This window comes from Balaenoptera acutorostrata, chromosome 2 (assembly GCF_949987535.1).
Source record: "Balaenoptera acutorostrata chromosome 2, mBalAcu1.1, whole genome shotgun sequence".
NCBI lineage: Eukaryota > Metazoa > Chordata > Mammalia > Artiodactyla > Balaenopteridae > Balaenoptera > Balaenoptera acutorostrata.
In genome coordinates, this window is record NC_080065.1 from 45,969,324 (window position 1) to 45,989,270 (window position 19,947).

At 35.9% G+C, this 19,947-nt stretch overlaps 1 protein-coding gene across 2 annotated transcripts in view; it reads left to right on the forward strand.

Annotated features, from left to right (window-relative positions):
- The window catches only part of MTREX (Mtr4 exosome RNA helicase), a 135,429-nt gene that overhangs the window by 71,457 nt on the left and 44,025 nt on the right, over window positions 1–19,947 (forward strand). For both annotated transcript variants that reach the window (XM_057540028.1, XM_057540027.1), the window contains exons 17-18: window positions 4,299–4,471; window positions 5,394–5,462. In XM_057540028.1, coding sequence (XP_057396011.1) covers window positions 4,299–4,471; window positions 5,394–5,462 — 242 coding nt within the window. The remainder of the gene's footprint in view (window positions 1–4,298; window positions 4,472–5,393; window positions 5,463–19,947) is intronic.

Here is a 19,947-nt window from a genome sequence, read left to right on the forward strand (position 1 = left end):
CTAATTGCTTTAGGTGTAAGTTTAGGTTGTTTATTTGAGGTGTTTCTTGTTTCTTGAGGTAGGATTGTATTGCTATAAACCTCCCTCGTAGAACTGCTTTTGCTGCATCCCATAGATTTTGGGTTGTCGTGTTTTCATTGTCATTTGTTTCTAGGTATTTTTGGATTTCCTCTTTGATTTCTTCAGTGATCTCTTGGTTACTTAGTAGGGTATTGTTTAGCGTCCATATGTTTGTATTTTTCCAGATGTTTTCCTGTAATTGATACCTAGTTTCATAGCATTGTGGTCAGAAAAGATACTTCAAACGATTTCAGTTTTCTTAAATTTACCAAGACTTGATTTGTGACCCAGGATATGATCTATCCTGGAGAATGTTCCAGGAGCACTTGAGAAGAAAGTGTATTCTGTTGTTTTTGGATGGAATGTCCTATAAATATCAATTAAGTCCATCTTCTTTAATGTATCATTTAAAGCTTGTGTTTCCTTATTAATTTTCATTTTGGATGATCTGTCCATTGATGAAAGTGGCATGTTAAAGTCCCCTACTATGATTGTGTTACTGTCGATTTCCCCTTTTATGGTTGTTAGCATTTGCCTTATGTATTGAGGTGCTCCTATGTTGAGTGCATAAATATTTACAATTGTTATATCTTCTTCTTGGATTGATCCCTTGCTCATTATGTAGTGTCCTTCTTTGTCTCTTGTAATAATCTTCATTTTAAAGTCTATCTTGTCTGATACGAAAATTGCTACTCTAACTTTCTTTTGATTTCCATTTGCTTAGAATATCTTTTTCCATCCCCTCACTTTCAGTCTGTATGTGTCCCTAGGTCTGAAGTGGGTCTCTTGTAGACAGCATATAAACGGGTCTTGTTTTTGTATCCATTCAGCCAGTCTGTGTCTTTTGGTTGGAGCATTTAATCCATTTACATTTAAGGTAGTTATTGATATGTATGTTCCTATTACCATTTTCTTACTTGTTTGGGGTTTGTTACTGTAGGTCTTTTCCTTCTCTTGTGTTTCCTGCCTAGAGAAGTTCCTTTAGCGTTTGTTGTAAAGCTGGTTTGGTGGTGCTGATTTCTCTTAGCTTTTGCTTGTCTGTAAAGGTTTTAATTTCTCTGTCGAATCAGAATGAGATCCTTGCTGGGTAGAGTAATCTTGTTTCTAGGTTTTTCCCTTTCATCACTTTAAATATGTCCTGCCACTCCCTTCTGGCTTGCCTAGTTTCTGCTGAAAGATCAGCTGTTAACCTTATGGGGATTCCCTTGTATGTTATTTGTTGTTTTTCCCTTGCTGCTTTTAATATTTTTTCTTTGTATTTAATTTTTGATCATTCAATTAATATGTGTCTTGTCTTGTTTCTCCTTGGATTTATCTTGTATAGGACTCTCTGCGCTTCTGGACTTGACTATTTCCTTTCCCATATTAGGGAAGTTTTCAACTATAATCTCTTCAAATATTTTCTGAGTCCATTTCTTTTTCTCCTCTTCTTCTGGGACCCCCTATAATTCGAATGTTGGTGCATTTAATGTTGTCCCAGAGGTCTCTGAGACTGTCCTCAATTCTTTTCATTCTTTTTTCTTTATTCTGCTGTGCGGTAGTTATTTCCACTGTTTTATTTTCCAGGTCACTTATCCATTCTTCTGCCTCAGTTATTCTGCTATTGATTTCTTCTAGAGAATTTTAAATTTCATTTATTGTGTTGTTCATCATTGTTTTTTTCCTCTTTAGTTCTTCTAGTTCCTTGTTCAAAATTTCCTGTATTTTCTCCATTGTATTTCCAAGATTTTGGATCATCTTTACTATCATGACTCTGAATTCTTTTTCAGGTTGACTGCCTATTTCCTCTTCATTTGTTTGGTCTGGTGGGTTTTTACATTGCTCCTTCATCTGCTGTGTGTTTCTCTGTGTTCTCATTTTGGTTAACTTACTGTGTTTGGAGTCTCCTTTTCGCAGGCTGCAGGTTCGTAGTTCCTTTTGTTTTTGGTGTCTGCCCCCAGTGGCTAAGGTTGGTTCAGTGGGTTGTGTAGGCTTCCTGGTTGAAGGAACTGGTTCCCGTGTTCTGGTGGATGTGGCTGGGGTGTGTCTTTCTGGTGGGCAGGACCATGTCTGGTGATGTGTTTTGGGGTGTCTGTGACCTTATGATTTTAGGCAGCCTCTCTGCTAATGGGTGGTGTTGTGTTCCTGTCTTGCTAGTTGTTTGGCATAGAGTGTCCAGCACTGTACCTTGCTGGTCGTTCAGTGGAGCTGGGTCTTAGAATTGAGATGGAGATCTCTAGGAGAGCTTTCGCCATTTGATATTACGTGGAGCCTGGAAGTCTCTGGTGGACCAGTGTCCTTAACTCGGCTCTCCCACCTCAGAGGCACTGGCCTGAAACATGGCCAGAGCACCAAGACCCTGTCAGCCACGTGGCTTGTGTTACTGCAGAAATTATCCCAGTCCTCAGAACAGTCTCTCTACAGCTTTGAGTGGAATTCAAACTTCAGTGCAATTCATGTAAAAACAAGCAACCCTAGTTCATAGATCACATTGGTTTCCATCCACAGTATTCAGGGTCCATGGAACTCCTGACCTCCTAGTGTTGGAGGTTCTCCTGCAGAGGCGAGGAGTGGCTTGGCTCACCGTGGGGACAAGGACACTGGCCCTAATTTTTAAATGGACAAAAGATCTGAATAGACATTTTTCCAGAGAAGATATATAAGTACATGAAGAAGATATATAAGTACATCTTTTCATATAAGTACATGAAAAGGTGGTCGACATCATTAGGGAAATGCATATCATAACCACATTGAGATACCTCACACTCCCTAGGATGGGTATTTATTTTTTTTAGGTAATTAACAAAATGGTGTGGTTGTTGTAGAAAATAGTTTAGCACTTCCCCAGCAATTTAAATATAGAATTACTCTAAGACCCAGCAATGCCATCCACTCATGGTATATAAGCAAAAGAATTGGAAATACGTTCAAACAGAAACTGGTGCATGAATGTTCATAGCAGCATTACTAACGGTAGCCAAAAGGTAGAAATAATCCAAATGTCCATCAACTGGTAAACAAAATGGTGTACCCATATAGTGTGATATTATTCCACTATTAAAAGAAATGATGTACTGATACATGCCACAACATGGATGAACTTTGAGAAGGTTATGCTAAGTGAAGGAAGCCAAAGATAAAAGCCACACATTTTATGATTCCGTATATATGGAATATCTAGAATAGGCAAATTCATGCAGACAGAAAGGTTGCCAGGGTCTGGTGGAGGAAAGAATGAGTAGTGTTTGCTTAAAGGGTATGGAGTTTTGGGGTAGTGAAAATATTCTAGAACTACATGGTAGTGATGGTTTCATATATTGTTAGTATACTACCTGTCATTAATGGTGAATTTTATGTGTGTTTTACCCAAGTAAAAATAGTGTTTGTTCACAGTGGGAAAGAGGCATCATGGAATGAGTGAGGAAGGGAAGTCAGCCCTAGATGCAAGAATTGGGGCAGGGAATGGCATCAGAGATAGTTAGATTAACTAAAAGGACAGTTGCTGAAAGGGGCTAGTGTTTTGGCCACTGACTGAGTAGAGAGAGAACTATGGTTGAATTTCCTGTCTTCTGTTTTAGGAGACATAGTCCCAGGTGGTGGTGGAAGCCTGATGACATTAACAAATTGGGTTTTTTGCTGAGTTAAAGCAGCATATTAGGAGATTCAAAATAGTGCTGTCCAGTAGAACTTTCTGTGGAAATACTCTCTCTGTGCTTTTCAAGTACAGAAGTCAACGGCCACATATGGCTGTTGAGCATTTGAAATGGTGCTAGTGCAATTGAAGAGCTAAATGATTAATTTAATTTTAATTATTTTAAATTTAACTAGCCACATAGTGTCTACTGGGTATTATACTGGAAGGTGCTGATATGGAACATTTCTACCATAATACAAAGTTTTACAGGGCAGTGCTTGTTCAACAGTGTAGGTCTAGATTTCTCAGAAATAGTCTTCTCCCCGTATCCACAGGAGAGAATTAACTTACCAGATAAAACCACTCCAGTTCATAATCACTTTGAGGTCACAGTGAGTTGGGGAACTGTGAGAAGAGATAGAGAACGTGAACCTTAATGGGGAAGGGAGAAACTAGACAGCATGTTTTATGGTTTTCTCTGAATCTTTTCCTCAAAGCTTCTAACCTAAGCAGTCTGAATTTTTCCCTGCAATTGTAGTAGGAAAAAAAGATTTATCTTTGGTATAATTTACATAAGATGTATAATTTTGTGATGTTGTGTATGTGTTTTATTTACTTACAGAGGTAAAGAACTCAGAAGAACAGTATAATAAAATAGTAATACCAAATGAAGAAAGTGTAGTCATCTATTATAAGATTAGGCAGCAGCTTGCCAAATTGGGTAAAGAAATTGAAGAATATATTCACAAACCAAAATATTGCTTACCATTTCTACAACCAGGTCGTTTGGTAAAGGTATGTCATTATTTTTTTCATAAATTATTTCAATATTTAGTATGTTTTGGATGAAGATTCCAGTTTTTTTTCTTATCTTGGTAAAATACAGTAGTTTTTTAATCTATATTAATTTTATTCTTTTACCTGTTTCATGTGGCACTAAGGAAGGAGGGGTCATGTGAAGGCCTTTTAATCACTACTGATTTTCATTTGGGGGATATAAATTGAAGTGGACAGTTCTGGAATTAACATGAAATATTTCCAGTTATGAAATGCTGTCCCAGAATAAGGCAGTTTTAAGACCTGGATGAATGCATTAGCTATAAAAGACTTCAGATATTCTCCAAACAAATACACCATATCATTTTAACATTTATTTGCCAACTGAGAGATTCCTGTTATTGCTGTTCTGGAATCCCTTGAAATTTGGCAGTGATTTCTTTCTGTAGGGTTAATTTCTTTTTTTTTCCTTTTTTTTTTAAGTTTAACAATGATCTTTCAAAAAAATTTTTTTTTTTTTTTTTTTTTTTTATTTTTGGCTGTGTTGGGTCTTCGGTTCGTGCGAGGGCTTTCTCCAGTTGCGGCAAGCGGGGGCCACTCTTCATCGCAGTGCGGGGACCGCTCTTCATCGCGGTGCGCGGGCCTTTCTCTATCGCGGCCCCTCCCGTTGCGGGGCACAGGCTCCAGACACGCAGGCTCAGCAATTGTGGCTCACGGGCCCAGCTGCTCCGTGGCATGTGGGATCTTCCCAGACCAGGGCTCGAACCCGTGTCCCCTGCATTAGCAGGCAGATTCTCAACCACTGTGCCACCAGGGAAGCCCTCAAAAAAATATTTTATCAGGAGAACTCAAAGTTTTATTAGCCTGTAATGTGGGCATGATATCTAAATTGACTTTTGGACATAAACATTCCTTTTTACTTGCTTTACTTTCTTTTCAGGTAAAGAATGAAGGAGACGATTTTGGCTGGGGTGTAGTGGTGAATTTCTCAAAAAAATCAAATGTTAAGGTAAACTGTTGTCCTAAAAGTGGAATTGTATGTAAATTTTTAGTGAAATGTTTTTTCAGGCTCAGGAAGTTGATCAGATTAGAAATGCCATTACCAAAAGAAAGAAAGAAAGAAAGAAAGAAATAGCATTACCTTAAGAGAAACTGTAATAAATTCTATATAAGGAATTAATTTTTTGAATAATCATAAATTTTATCCTTAAAGTGGTATGGTTATTTTCCTAACACTATCACAGATTTTAATTTCATGACAGTTTTACATTTCTTCTCTGAGTTCACCAGTCCTTTTTATAAATGTACTATTTAAATTGAATATTAGAAAAAATTAGCATCTGACACTGAAAACTGGAATTTTGATTCAGGTATATGTTAGAGACTTAAAAGAAAGAACTTAGGAAAGCTGGTTAATTTTACTTACTCTCTCTACATGAAGGCAATAATAAAGTTGCTTTTGGTCATTATTTATATAAATACTTTGAAAAGATTACATATACATAAAGTCAAGGATGATTTTGATAATTTGTTACAAAAATGATTACCTCAAAATTAAATCAGGCTTCCCGTCTATTATATTTTCTTTACCTGCAATAGGCACCAACCAACAGGTGCCAGTATATGACCTCAGGCAAGACGTTCTGAATCTTCATGCCTGTTTTTTCTTTTCTTTAAAATGAAGGGTTTGCATGAGATGATTTCATGATTTTGTCATTAACTTCTTTGTCCCGCCTATGTGTAAAGGCACTTGAGAATTAAGCTTTGGGATTGAAAGTTAGTCCTGAAATATGTAAATGAACTTTGCGATACTGTGGAGAAATAATTAAGTTCATAGGTTTGTGATAGGAGTTTTGATTAATGATCTACGATTAATCCCACTGAATAGATTATTACCATTTTCATAATTTACAGGAATTTTTTTCAAAGTATTGTCACACTCATTGTCTCATTTGATTCTAATTTAAGAAGCATTCATTGAGTATAGACACAATTCCTGTACTTACTCATTTTATGAACAGAGGCAAGCAGTTAATGAAAATGTAAGGCAGAATATGAAATGATTTAGTAAAGATATAAGCAAAGTGCATTTGGAGCAGGAGGAGGAAGAAATTTTGTCTGAGCTATTAGAGATGGCACCTGAGAAGGAACAGAATTTAAAATTTTAAATGGAACCTTGAACACTAAGTAGAATTTCATTTGATGGATATTCGCTGGTGGAAGTAGTATGCAGCAGGCACAGAACATTTCAGGTGAAGGGAAGGAGTAAAATCATAAAAAGTATTGAGGTTAATCATGGAAAGTATTTAAAATACAGATTTTGAGTATGTTGGGTCTAGATTTAAATATTTGAAAGCAGTGGCAGGCCATTGAAGGTTAATTGGTTGGTTGATTGGTTTGCTTGGGTTATTTTTTCTTCCAGTTTTATTGAGATACAGTTGACATACAGCATTCTATAAATTTAAAGTGTACAATGTAATGATTTGACTTACATACATCGTGAAATGATTACCACAGTACGTTGAGTGAACACCCATCATCGCATGTAGATACATTAAAGAAATTTAAAAACTTTTTTCCTTGTGATGAGAATTCTTAGGTTTTACTCTCTTAACTTTCATGTATAACAGCACTGTTATAACATTATAATTATATTATAACATTATAATTAACAGCACTGTTGGTTATATTTATCATGTTGTACATTATATCCCTAGTATTTATTTATCTTATAACTAGAAGTTTATATCTTTTTATTACTTTCATCTAATTCCCCCTTCCCCTACCCCTGCCTCTGGAAACCACAAATCTGATCTCTTTGTCTATGAGTTTGTTTGTTTTTGGAGCATAATTGACTGACAACACTGTTAGTTCCTATTACACAACATAATGATATATTTCTGTACATTTCAAAATGTTCGTAATGATAATTCTAGTTGTCACCAGGAAAATATATTACATAGTTATAGACTATATTCCCCACACTGTACATTTCATGCCTGTGACTCATTTATTTAGTAACTGAAAGTTTGTACCTCTTAATCTCCCTCAACTATTTCTCTCCTCCTCCCCTCCCCTTCCCTTTTCTCTGCATCAATGACTCTGTTTCTGTTTGGTTCTGTTTGTTCACTCGTTTTGTTTTTCATATTCCACATTTAAGTGAAGTCATCTAGTATTTGTCATTCTCTGTCTGGCTTATTTCATTTAGCATAATACTCTCCAGGTCCATCCATGTTGTTGGACATGGCAAGGTTTCATTCTTTTTCATGGCTTAGTAATATTCCTGTGTGTGTGTTTGTGTGTGTGTGGGAGAGAGAGAGACATCTTCTTTCCTCTATTGATGGCACTTGCATTGCTTCCATATCTTGTCTATTATGAGATACACAGTAATACTGCAAGGAACATAGGTGTGCATATATCTTTTTGAATAATAGTGTTTTTGTTTTCTTCAAATAAATACTCAGGAGTGGAATTGCTGAATCATTTGGTAGTTTTATTTTCACTTTTTTGAGGAACCGCCATACTGTTTTCCATAGTGGCTGCACCAGTTTACATTCCCACCAACAGTGCACAGGGGTTCCCTTTTTTCCATATCCTCACCAACATTTTTATTTCTTGTCATTTTGATAATAGTCATTCTGTCAGGTGTGAGGTGAATAGCTCATTGTGGTTTTGATTTGCATTACCCTTATGATTAGTGATGTTGCATCTTTTCATGTACCTGATGGCCATCCTAATGACTTCTTTGGAAAAACATCTACTCAGGCCCTCTGCCATTTTTTAATCAGGTTGTCTGGTTTTTTTGATGTCGAGTTTTGTGAGTTCTTTGTATATTTTGGATATTAACCCCTTATCAGATATATCGTTTGCAGATACCTTTTCCCGTTCAGTCGGTGAGCTTTTAGTTTTGTTCATAGTTTCCTTCACTGAGCAAAACCTTTTCAGTTTGATTTAGTCCCATTTGTTTATTTTTGCTTTTGTTTCCCTTGCCTGAGGAGACAGATCCAAAAAAATATTACCAAGACCGGTGTCAAAGACTTTACTGCCTGTGTTTACTTCTGGAAGTTTTATGGTTTCACACCTTACATTTAAGTCTTTAATCCATTTTGAATTTATTTTTGAGCATAGTGTGGGAGAGTAGTCTGGTTTGATTCTTCCACGTGTAGCTGTCCAGTTTTCCCAACACCATTTGTTGAAGAGGCTGTCTTTTCCCCATTGTATATTCTTGCCTGCTTTGCCATAGATTAATTGCCCATATAATAGCGTGGGTCCATTTCTGGACTCTATGCTGTTCCATTGATCTATGTGTCTTTTTTTTACGACAGTACCGTGCTGTTTTGATGACTGTAGCTTTGTAGTATAGTTTTTTTGTTTTGGGGTTTTTTTTAATTTATGGCTGTGTTGGGTCTTCGTTTCTGTGCAAGGGCTTTCTCTAGGTGCGGCGAGCGGGGGCCACTCTTCATTGCGGTGCGCAGGCCTCTCACTGTCGTGACCTCTCTTGTTGTGGAACACAGGCTCCAGACGCGCAGGCTCAGTAATTGTGGCTCACGGGCCCAGTTGCTCCGCGGCATGTGGGATCTTCCCAGACCAGGGTTTGAACCCGTGTCCCCTGCATTGGCAGGCAGATTCTCAACCACTGCGCCACCAGGGAAGCCCCTGTAGTATAGTTTTGAATCAGGGAGTATAATACCTCCAGTTTTTGTTTTTCTTTCTCAAGGTTGTTTTTCTTTCTCAAGCTTGTTTTGGCTCTTTGTGGTCTTTTGTGTTTCCATACATATTTTAGAATTATTTGTTCTAGTTATGTGAAAAATGCCATTGGTATTTGATAGGGATTGTATGGAAACTATAGATTGCCATGGGGAATATGGTCATTTTAACAATATTCTTCCAGTCTACGATCACAATATTCCTTTCCATCTGTTCGTGTTGTCTTCAATTTCTTTCATTACTGTCATGTACTTTCCCTATAGTATAGTATAGTTTTCTTATGGTACCGGTCTTTTACCTCCTTAGTAAGATGTAGTCCTAGGTATTTTATTCTCTTTGGTGCAATTGTGAATGGAATTGTTTTCTTGATTTCTCTTTCTGATAGTTCTTTGTTAGTGTATAGAAGTGCAGCAGATTTCTGTATATTAATTTTGTATCCTGCAACTTTACTGAATTCATTGATGAGTTCTAGTAGTTTTTGGTGGCATCTTTAGGATTTTCTATGTATAGTGTCATGTCATCTTCAGACAGTTAAAGTTTTACTTCTTCCTTTCCAATTAGGATTCCTTTTATTTCTTTCTCTTGTCTGATTGTTGTGGCTAGGACTTCCACTACTGTGTTGAATAGAAGTGGCGAGAGTGGACATCTTTGTTTTGTTCCGGATCTTAGAGGAAATGCTTTCAGCTTTTTTACCATTGAGTATGATGTTAATTGTGGATTTGTCATACATGGCCTTTATTATGTTGAGGTATGTTCCCTCTGTACCTACTTTGTTGAGAGTTTTTATTGTAAATGGGTGTTGAATTTTATCAAAAGCTTTTTCTGCATTTATTGAGATGATCATGTGATTTTTATTCTTCAGTTTGTTAATGTGGTGTTTCATTGACTGATTTGTGGATATTGAACTGTCCTTGCATCCCTGAGATAAATCCCACTTGATCTCGGTTTTGGTCTTTTTAATGTAGTATTGAATTTGGTTGGCTAATATTTTGTTTAGGATTTTTGCATTAATGTTCAGCAGTGATATTAGCTTCTAATTTTTCTTGTGATATCTTTGGTTTTGGTATCAAGGTGGTGATGGCCTTGTAGAAGGAATTTGGAAGTGTTCCTTTCTCTACAATTTTTTGGAATAACTTGAGCAGGATAGTTGTTAACTCTTCCCTAAATGTTTAGTAGAATACACCTGAGATGCCATCTTGCACATCTTCACTTTCTTGGCAATGTTCTTTAAAGCACGAAAGTTTTAAATTTTGATACAATCCAATTTCTTTTGTTGTTGTTGTTAGTTAGGCTTTTGATGTCATATATAAGAAACCACTGCCAACATCAAGATCATGAAGATTTACCCCTATGTTTTTTTCTACGTTTTATAGTTTTAGCTCTTAACATTTAGGTCTTTGTTCTGTTTTGAGCTGATTTTTATATGTGCCTTAAGAATCCAACTTTTTTCTTGTCCTAGGACTATTTGTTGGAAAATTCTGTTCTCATTAAACGATGCTGGCACCCTTGTCAAAACTCATATGATCATGGACACATGAGTTTATTTCTGGATTCTCAGTTCTGTTCGGTTGATCTATATCTTTATCCTCATGCCAGTACCATACTGTCTGTATTACTGTATGTTTGTAGTTAAGGTTTGAAGAAATGGATTGGTAAGACCTCCACCTTTATTCAAGATTGTGTTGTTGGCTATTCTGTGACCCTTACAAGTCCATGTGAATTTTATTATCTGTCAGTTTCTACAAAGATGTTAGCTGGGATTCTTATAGGGATTTCATTTAATCTTTAGATCATTTTGGAGAGAGTATTGTCAGCTTACAAGTCTTGAGTCTTTCGATTGTGAACATAGGAAGTTTTTCCATTTTTTTAGATCTTTTGAAATTGCTTGCAACAGTAATTTGTTTTCCAAGTATAAATTTTGCACTTCTTTTGTTAAATTTATTCCTGAGTATTTTAATCTTTTGATGTTATCATAAATGGAATTGTTCTTTTGATTTCATTTTTTAATATTTCATGGCAAGTATATATTAACACAGTTGACTTTATATATTGATCTTGCATTCTGTAACTTTGCTAACTTTATTAGTTCTAATAGTTCTAATAGTGGGTTCTTTAGGATTTTCTTGTCTGCAAATAGAGGTGGTTTTACTTCTCCCTTTCCATTCTGGATGCATTTTATTTCCTCTTTTTGCCTAATAGGCCTGGCTAGAACCTCCAGTACAATATTGATGGAGCAGATGCCCTTGTCTTTTTCCTAATCTTGAGGTGGGGGGAACATTCATTGAGGTGGGGGAACATTCATTCTTTCACCATTAAGTATGTTTTCTTAAGTGTCCTTTATTGAGTTGAGGAAGTTTCCTTTTCCTAGTTTGTTGAGTGTTTTTGTCATGAGAGTTGGTTTTTGTCAAATGCTTTTTATATGCCTATTCAAATAATCATGTGGTTGTTTTTTATTCTCTTTTGTATTTAATCTGATGAAGTATATTATACTAATTGATTTTCAAATACTAAACCAACTTTGGATTCCTGGGATGAATCATACTTGTTCATTCCCTGTTATCCTTTTTCTGTGTTAATGGATTTGGTTTGCTAATATGTTGTTAAAGATATTTGCACCCATATTCAAAGGAGATAATGGTTTGTAGTTTTCTTTTCTTTTGCTGTCTTTCCCTGGGTTTGGTATCAGGGTAATGCCTGCCTCACATAATGAGTTAGGAAGTGTTCCCCTCCTCGTCTATTTTTTGGAGGAGTTTTTTAAGAATTTATATTGATTCTTTATATATTTGGCTGTGAGGTCACCTGCCTGGGCTTTTCTTTGTGGATTGTTTATTGATTGTTAAATCAGTTTCTTTATTTGTTATAGGTCTGTTCAGATTGTCTGTTTCTGAAACAGTTTCAGTGATTTGTCTTTTTAGGAATTAGTCCATTTCATCTAAATTACCTAGTTTAGTGGTGTACAGTTGTTCATAATATTGCTTTATAATCCTTTTTATTTCTGTAAAGTTGTTAGTAATGTCTCCTCTTTCATTTCTTTTTTTTTTTTAACATCTTTATTGGAGTATAATTGCTTTACAATGGTGTGTTAGTTTCTGCTGTATCACAAAGTGAATCAGCTATATGTATACATATATCCCCATATCCCCTCCCTCTTGCTCTCCCTTTTGCTCTCCCTATCCCATCCCTCTAGGTCACAAAGCACCGAGCTGATCTCCCTGTGCTATGCGGCTGCTTCCCACTAGCTATCTATTTTACATTTGGTAGTGTATATATGTCCATGCCACTCTATCACTTTGTCCCAGCTTACCCTCCTCTTTCATTTCTGATTTTGATACTTTTAATCTTTCACCTAGCTAAAGGTTTATCAGTTTTGTTCATCTCAAAGAATCAGCTCTTGGTTTCATTGATTTTTCTTTATTTTTAAGTTTCATTAATTTCTGCTTTATTTATAATCTTTATCATTTCCTTCCATCTCCTAGCTTTAGATTTAGTTTGCGGTTCTTTGTCCGTTGTCTTTAAGTGGAAGATTAGGTTATTAATTTGAGATTTTCTTCTTTTATAATACATTTATACCAATGTCTTTTATAAGACGTTTATACCAATAAATTTCCATCTGCAAGGAATTTAGCTGCATGAATTTTGGCATATTGTGTCTTCATTTTCATTCATCTCAAAGCATTTTTTAATTTCCCTTTTGAGTTCTTTGACCCATTGGTTATTTAAGAATGTGTTAATTTCCATATATTTGTGAATTTCCTGAATTTCTGTCTGCTTTTGATTTCTAATTTCATTCTGTTGTTGGGAACATACTTGATATTATTTCATTCCTTTTGAATTTAGTGAAGTTTGTGCAGTGACCTAACATGTTCTCTCCTGCAGAATGTTTCATGTGCAGTTGAGAAGAATGTATATTCTGTTGAGGAGAGATGTTCTTTAGGTATCTGTTAGGTCTAGTTTTTTTTAGAGTGTTGTTCAGGTCTTCTATTTCTTTCCTTGCAGATCCTTCTTTCTAGTTGTTTTATGCATTGTTAAAAGTGGGGTATTGAAGTCTCTTAACTATTATTGTTGAAATGTTATTTCTTCCTTCATTTCTGTCAATTTTTGCTTTATGTGTTTTGTGTTCTGCTAAAGTGTGTTTCATCTTATGATTAGTATAGCCCACTTCAGCTTTCTTTTGATTGTTGTTCATATGCTATATCTCTTTCCATCTTTTTTACTTTCAGTCTTTTTCGTATCAGTGAATTTAAGCTATGTCTCCTATGGACAGCATGGTTGGATATTGTTTTATCTAATCTGAAAAATCTCTGCCTATCGATTGGGCTGCTTAACCCATTCACATTTAATGTTATTATTGGTATGACTAGATTGATGGCTGTCTTTTTTTGTTTTCTATGTGTCATTTCTTTTTTTGTTTTTCTATTCCTCCTTTAGTGCTTTCTTTTGCATTGAGTACCTGTTTTCTAATGTGACATTTTAATTTATTTCATGGGCTTTTTTCTCTACCTATATTTTTTGTTATTTTCTTAGTGGTTGCTAGGGCTTTCCATATACATATTAACATAATAGAATAAGCTTCACAATTGTAGGGTTTTGAATGGAAGAGTGAGAATCTGACTTACATTTTAAAAGAATCTCTGGGACTTCCTTGATGGTCCATTGGGTAAGACTCCGCACTTCCAATGCAGGGGGCCCAGGTTTGATCTCTAGTTGAGGAACTAAATCCCGCATGCACGCCGCAACTAAGAAGCCCACATGCCGCAACTAAGAAGCCTGCATGCTGCAACTAAGAGTCCGCGTGCCGCAGCAAAGATCCTGTGTGCTGCAACTAAGATCTGGTGCAGCCAAAATAAATAAATATTTTAAAAAATAATCATCATCATCTCTGGGGAATTCCCTGGTGGTCCAATGGTTAGGACTCAGCACTTTCACTGCTGTGGGTCTGGGTTCAGTCCCTGGTCAGGGAACTAAGATCCCGCAATCCTCGAGGTGCAGCCCAAAAAAAAAAAATTGGCACTTCTGCTACAATTGTCAGTGAATCTCTTCCAAATGCACATCTTTGGATTTAAAATAAATAAATAAATTTTAAAAAAGAAAAAGAAAAAGAATCTCTGGCTGCTGTGTTGAGAATAAATTAGTAGGGAGGCCAGTTAGGAAGCCAGTGCAGTAATCCCGAGTGGTTCTCCCTGCTCCCTGATAGTTAGAACATATGGCCTAGCCTTCCAGTACTGAATGTGCTGCAGAGGCCTTTGTGGTTTGGTCTCCTCAGTGGATTGTTCCTCTGGCTGAGGCTTTAATGTATGCATTCAAACAGTTCAAAAATAATTTAATAGGATTTCCAATGAAAAGCTGTTTCCCTTTTCTCACTGTCGCTCAGACCTACGGTTACCCTCTTCACGTGGAGCCAGGTTGTTTCCAAGTTTTGCTAGTCCGAGCAGTGCTGGAATGACCCTTCATGAGTCATTTCACAAATAGATGAATGTATCTGTAAGATAAACTAATCACTGGAGATTCTGGATAACTGGAGACATAACTTCATAATTCTAATAAATATTCCTGTGTCCCTTTCGATAGAGATTATAGCAATTTACACTTCAACTGGTTTTTCAGGGTGCTTATTACCCTATACAATCACCAGTATGCATTAGCAAACTTTTGAGTACGTTTGCCAGTCTGATGAACGAAAAGTGTTATTTCAGTACGCCATGCATTTCACTTTGAGGGAGGTTGAACATTGTTCAGTGAGTTTGGTATTAATATTTTCTGTTCTGTGAACTTTTTATAAATATTCTTTATTTGTCTCCTCTGATGTTAGTGTTCTTGGTTATTTACAGGAGCTCTTTTTTTTATTAAGGGAAAAAAGTTTTTCTTTAATTCAATAATACCTGTGCATAGTTACTACAAATGAAACAAAATAGTATACAAAAAAAAAAAAAAAAATAGAATAAGCTTCAGATTTATACTAACTTAATTCCAGTTAGATATAGAAACATTACTCTTTTATGCCTCTGTTCCATTTTCCCTCTTTTTGTGGTATACATGTTATAGGTGTTATACCTATAAATGTTACAAACCCAACAATACATGTTATAATTATTACTTTAGATAATGTTATGACTTTTAAAGAAGCTTAGAGGAGAAAGGAGAGTAAGTATATATTTATAACTTCTGTTATATTAACCTTATTTATCATTTCTGGTTGTCTTTCTTAATTCCTATGAATTCAACTTACCATCTAGATTTATTGACTTAGCTCAATACTGCTTTGCTCCCACCTACTTCCTTTGTGCTATTATTGGCAAATATACTACATTTCTGTTATAGGCTCAACAGTCTCAAAAATTCAATATGTACATTTTGTTTTATATAATGAGTTTTTAAGTCATTTAAGAGAAAAGGAAAGAGTCAATTATTTTGTCTTTTATAATTACCATTACCAGAGTTGTTTCTTAATGTGGATTCAATATTACGACTGGTGTCACTTACTTTCAGCCTGAAGAACTTCCTTTAATGTTTTATGTAAAGCTAGTATGCCAGCAAAAAATTCTCAGTTTTTTGTTTATTCGGGAATGCTTGTTTTTGAACGATAACTTTGCCTGCATATAGATTTCTTGGTTAAGAGGTTTATTCTGTGAATGTGCTAACCCACTGCCTCTGGCCTCCATCATTTCTCCTGAGAAGTTTCTGCTATTAACCTTCTTGTAGTCTCCTTGTAAAAAATAAGTCTTGTTTTTCTCTTACTCCTTTCAAGATTTTCTATTTATGTTTGGTTTTTGCATTTTTGCTGTGGTATGTGTATTTGGGCATCTTTTTGCATTTACTCTGTTTGGAGTTCATTGAGTTTCCTGTAGTGTTTTTCAATTAATTTTGGTAAGTTTTCAGCCATTATTTTATTAAATATTTTTTCATTACTTCTTTCCTCTTTTTCTGGTATTCCCATTATGTTTATTTTGTCATTCTTATTGGTGACCTACATTTCTCTGTGGCTTTGTTCATTTTTCTTCCTTTTTTTTTCCTCCCTGTTTTTGGATTGTATCATCTCTTCCAGCCTATCTTCAAATTTGTTAATGCTTTCTTGTACTTCACATATGCTGTTGAATTCCTCTAGTGAGTTTTTCATTTCAGGTATTTATTTCACTTTTGAAATCCAGAATTTCCTGTTGGTTCTTTTTATCATATCTATCTATTGATATTCTCTATCTGATTGTTATTGTCAATCAAATTGGGACATTGATTATTGTCCCTTCCTTTCCTTCTTTAATTATGGTTCCATAGTTCTTTGCGCATATTTATAATGGCTACCTTTAAGACTTTGTTTAATCCAACATGTGGTCACTCTCACAGGCACTTTCTGTTGCCTGCTTTTTTTTCTGTTTTATTCATTATGGTTCATACTTTTCTGTCTTTGTCCATGTCTCATAATTTTTCCTTAGAAATTGGACATTTTAAATAATATATTGTAGCACTCTTGGTACTGGTTTCCCCCACCCCCCAAGCCAGGTTTATTGTTGTTATTTGCTTGTTTATATGTTTAATGAGCAGCTAGATTTTTTGAGTGAAGTGTATTCCACCTCCCTCTTCCCCCTACAATGCTGAACCTTTTATGTTGGCACAGCCTTGGATATGCCCATAGTTACTCTGGGATGACAGTGGTTTTAAAAAGGGTCTCTGTGTCTTTCCCTGAACATACCCTTCTGTTACGCCCCACTAATTGCAGGAGGCTCCTCCTAGCTTCCCCCCCACCTCCCCCCCACCCCAGGTTCTCTCCTGTAAACTAGCTGGCCTCCACATTTTGTCTGTATTTCCAGTGATTCTACAGATTTCCTCCATTTGTGTTTCACCACGGCCTTCACTGTTTTGGAGCATGCTCTAAAGTTTGAACTTCCCCAGCCTCTATTGTAAATGAAATCACGTTCTTTTGGAAGGTATTAAGAGCTGTTTTAAGGCCTGCTTCTCCCCCCAGGCACAATCTCTGAGCCAAGTTCTAAAGCTTGGTGTGGGAACAGTGGTCCACTTCTCTCTGGGTGACACTCCTGCTTTAGGACCTGAGGGCTAAGTGGAGCATAAGAGCCTTACATCTTCTCAGCTTGCCTCTCCCAGCGTGGAATCAATGTCTTGTAAGCCAGGACAAGGGCAGTTGAGGCCCCAGTATTCTCAGCAGTGCTACCCCCAAGATAGTCTCTGGCTAAGCAGTGGGGATGGGGCAGAAAAGGGGAGCCCCCACCTCTCAGCCCCTACAATCCCCTACTTGCCCAGAACTTAGCCCTAGCAATAGGTAGGTGGGAGCACGATAAGAAATGTTGATATCATGCTCTTCCTGGGAAGATAGACCTCTACCTGAGATTTGCAGGCGGAGCAGCCCTCCTGTGTTCTGGGCTTCACCAGTCTGCAATTCTTGTTTTCTTGAGTTAGGAAGGAGTGAGAGGGGAGTGGTCTTGGTTTAGATATCACAAATTCTTACTGAATTTTCATAGATTTCCTTGAATATGTTTCTTCCTTTGCTATATGCCCTTAGAACCATTTCCAGAGACTTTGAATGGTTGGGTTTTTGTAATTTTCTCCAGTTTTGCTGGGGAGCAGGTTTGTGGAGCTCCTTATGCTGTCATGCTGGTAGTTGACAGGTTTTACATTTTTAAAGGAGAAAAATTATAGCGAATATAATTGCATTCACACACACGCACACGCACACACACACACACACACACACACACACTGTGGATAGGTTTCTTAATTATTTGTCTCTACTGGTCCTTAATCCATGTATAAAAATAGTGCCAGTTGATGAGAGTTCTTTTAGGCAAAGATGGAATGGGGAATAGGGAGGAACACATTCATTTTATTCTGCTTAAATTGATGGTGAAACTGATTTTTCCATTGAGCTGTTTACATTTGTTCACTAAAAATATGAAGTACATTTTTATTAATTTTGTAATCTAGGTCAAATACTAATTCAAAGATTTTTGTGGTCAGTTGGGTTTGCTAGAGAGAGAGGCATCAACTTAAAAAATTTGCACAACCTAAAAGCTGAGAATTATGTTTTATTTGGTGGACTTACTGAGAAGCCAGTATATTTGAGGAAAAGTCATAAAATTATAAATCACATCAGTTCATTTAGTCCCATGTAATTAATTCCTGTTGATCTGGATGAAGTCGTCAGGTTTTCTATTAAAGTTTTGTAATTTCTTTCCTAGTTCAGGGGTATGACCTAAAAGTTAAAAGGAACAATATTTACCAAAGATTCCTTTTATGAATCTTCTTTTATGAATCTTCATTTTTAAAAAGCATCAGAGTAAAACAGTGATTGTCTATAAATGACAAGACTTAAAATGGCATGGTTAAAGATCTGATTACAGTGCAGTTGACAAGAAACTTGGGTGTTCCTGTGTCATACAACATTTTAAGATAATTATGAGTTATGACTAATAACATTATACCAGGGCATATCAGATTTTTAGGAATTAAATTTTGGGATATCTACATTAATGACATTTACCTATACAATATAACCTTAGAAGATTTATCTCCAGTAAATGGCAATGCTCCTCAAGTAATTTAACATACCATATAAGCCTAATTAGTTTAACATTCCTTTCTGAGATGTCTCAGAATTTCTTTGAAGCATCCTAGAGTTAGCTGGAGGTCAAAAGAACTTCAGTTAGAATTTTATGTTTGGGAAGTTTGTCAAAAATATCAAAAGGTTTCAAAACACTTGGTAAAATCACTGTGAAACAATACTTGTTCACTTAACCAGAGTGATAAAAGATTTCACAAACAAATACAGATCACTTAAAGGCAAAGAAACTCATACAATCTGTTATCAAAAGCAGTACTCCAAGAAGACTTTGTTCTCTAATAGAGAGGAACCAAATCCAGTGTTGCACCAGCCTACTTTTGATAACAAAATCCATTTATGTAAATTTATGTAAATCAAATTTAATCTAATCCCAGCCTGACCATGTACAAAACTCCTTTTCAGGGTTCCTTTTACAAACCTTCCACAGTTTTCTGTACTCTTATTAGTTTGTCCCTTATTTTTTCATCTTGAAACAACTGGCTCTAGGACAAAACATTCTTTCCCCTTAACAAAATATATTTTCATTCCTCATGCCTTCTTTTGCATACATTTCATTTTCCTTACATACTGAAATGTTTCCCTTACTATCTTTAGTAACTTTAACTACATATTACTATTTTAACCCTTAAAAACCTTAATCTCTAGCAAAAACCAACAAGCAGCAAGTAACTGTGAACTTTTTGTCATACCAGCATTTCCTGGTTGGAATATTCCATAACCTAGAAACATCCATCTTCTCGTAGCATAATTTCTTTCCTCAATGTGGTGTAAGATGTGTCTAATAAACCCAAATTAGTTCCCTCTTGTAAGGAGACAGAGGTAGGTAAATTTAGACCTGTTTAGCAATTAATGTTCTAGTGTTTTATCTTATTTGAAATAACCTGGGTATTCAGTGAATTCCCATCATTTAATTTAACTTAGCAAAATTCAAATTACCAAAAATCTGGAAAAACTATCTTAGAGAGACATACCCAAAGCATAATTATTCCTAAAAGTGTTCACCTGAAAACTCTTACCTCATTTACCTTTATTTTGTAACTTATGAAAATCATACCAAGTTAAATTTTTTCTTGCTGACAAACTCTATAACAGAAATAACATGAATTTATTGGTCTTCAGTAAACCTAGGTACAATAAAAGTCAGACATGTCTGTATTGATATTTCCTAGATCATGTGAACCTGAAATTCATTCTGGCCAGTTTCTTTTATATTTAGAAA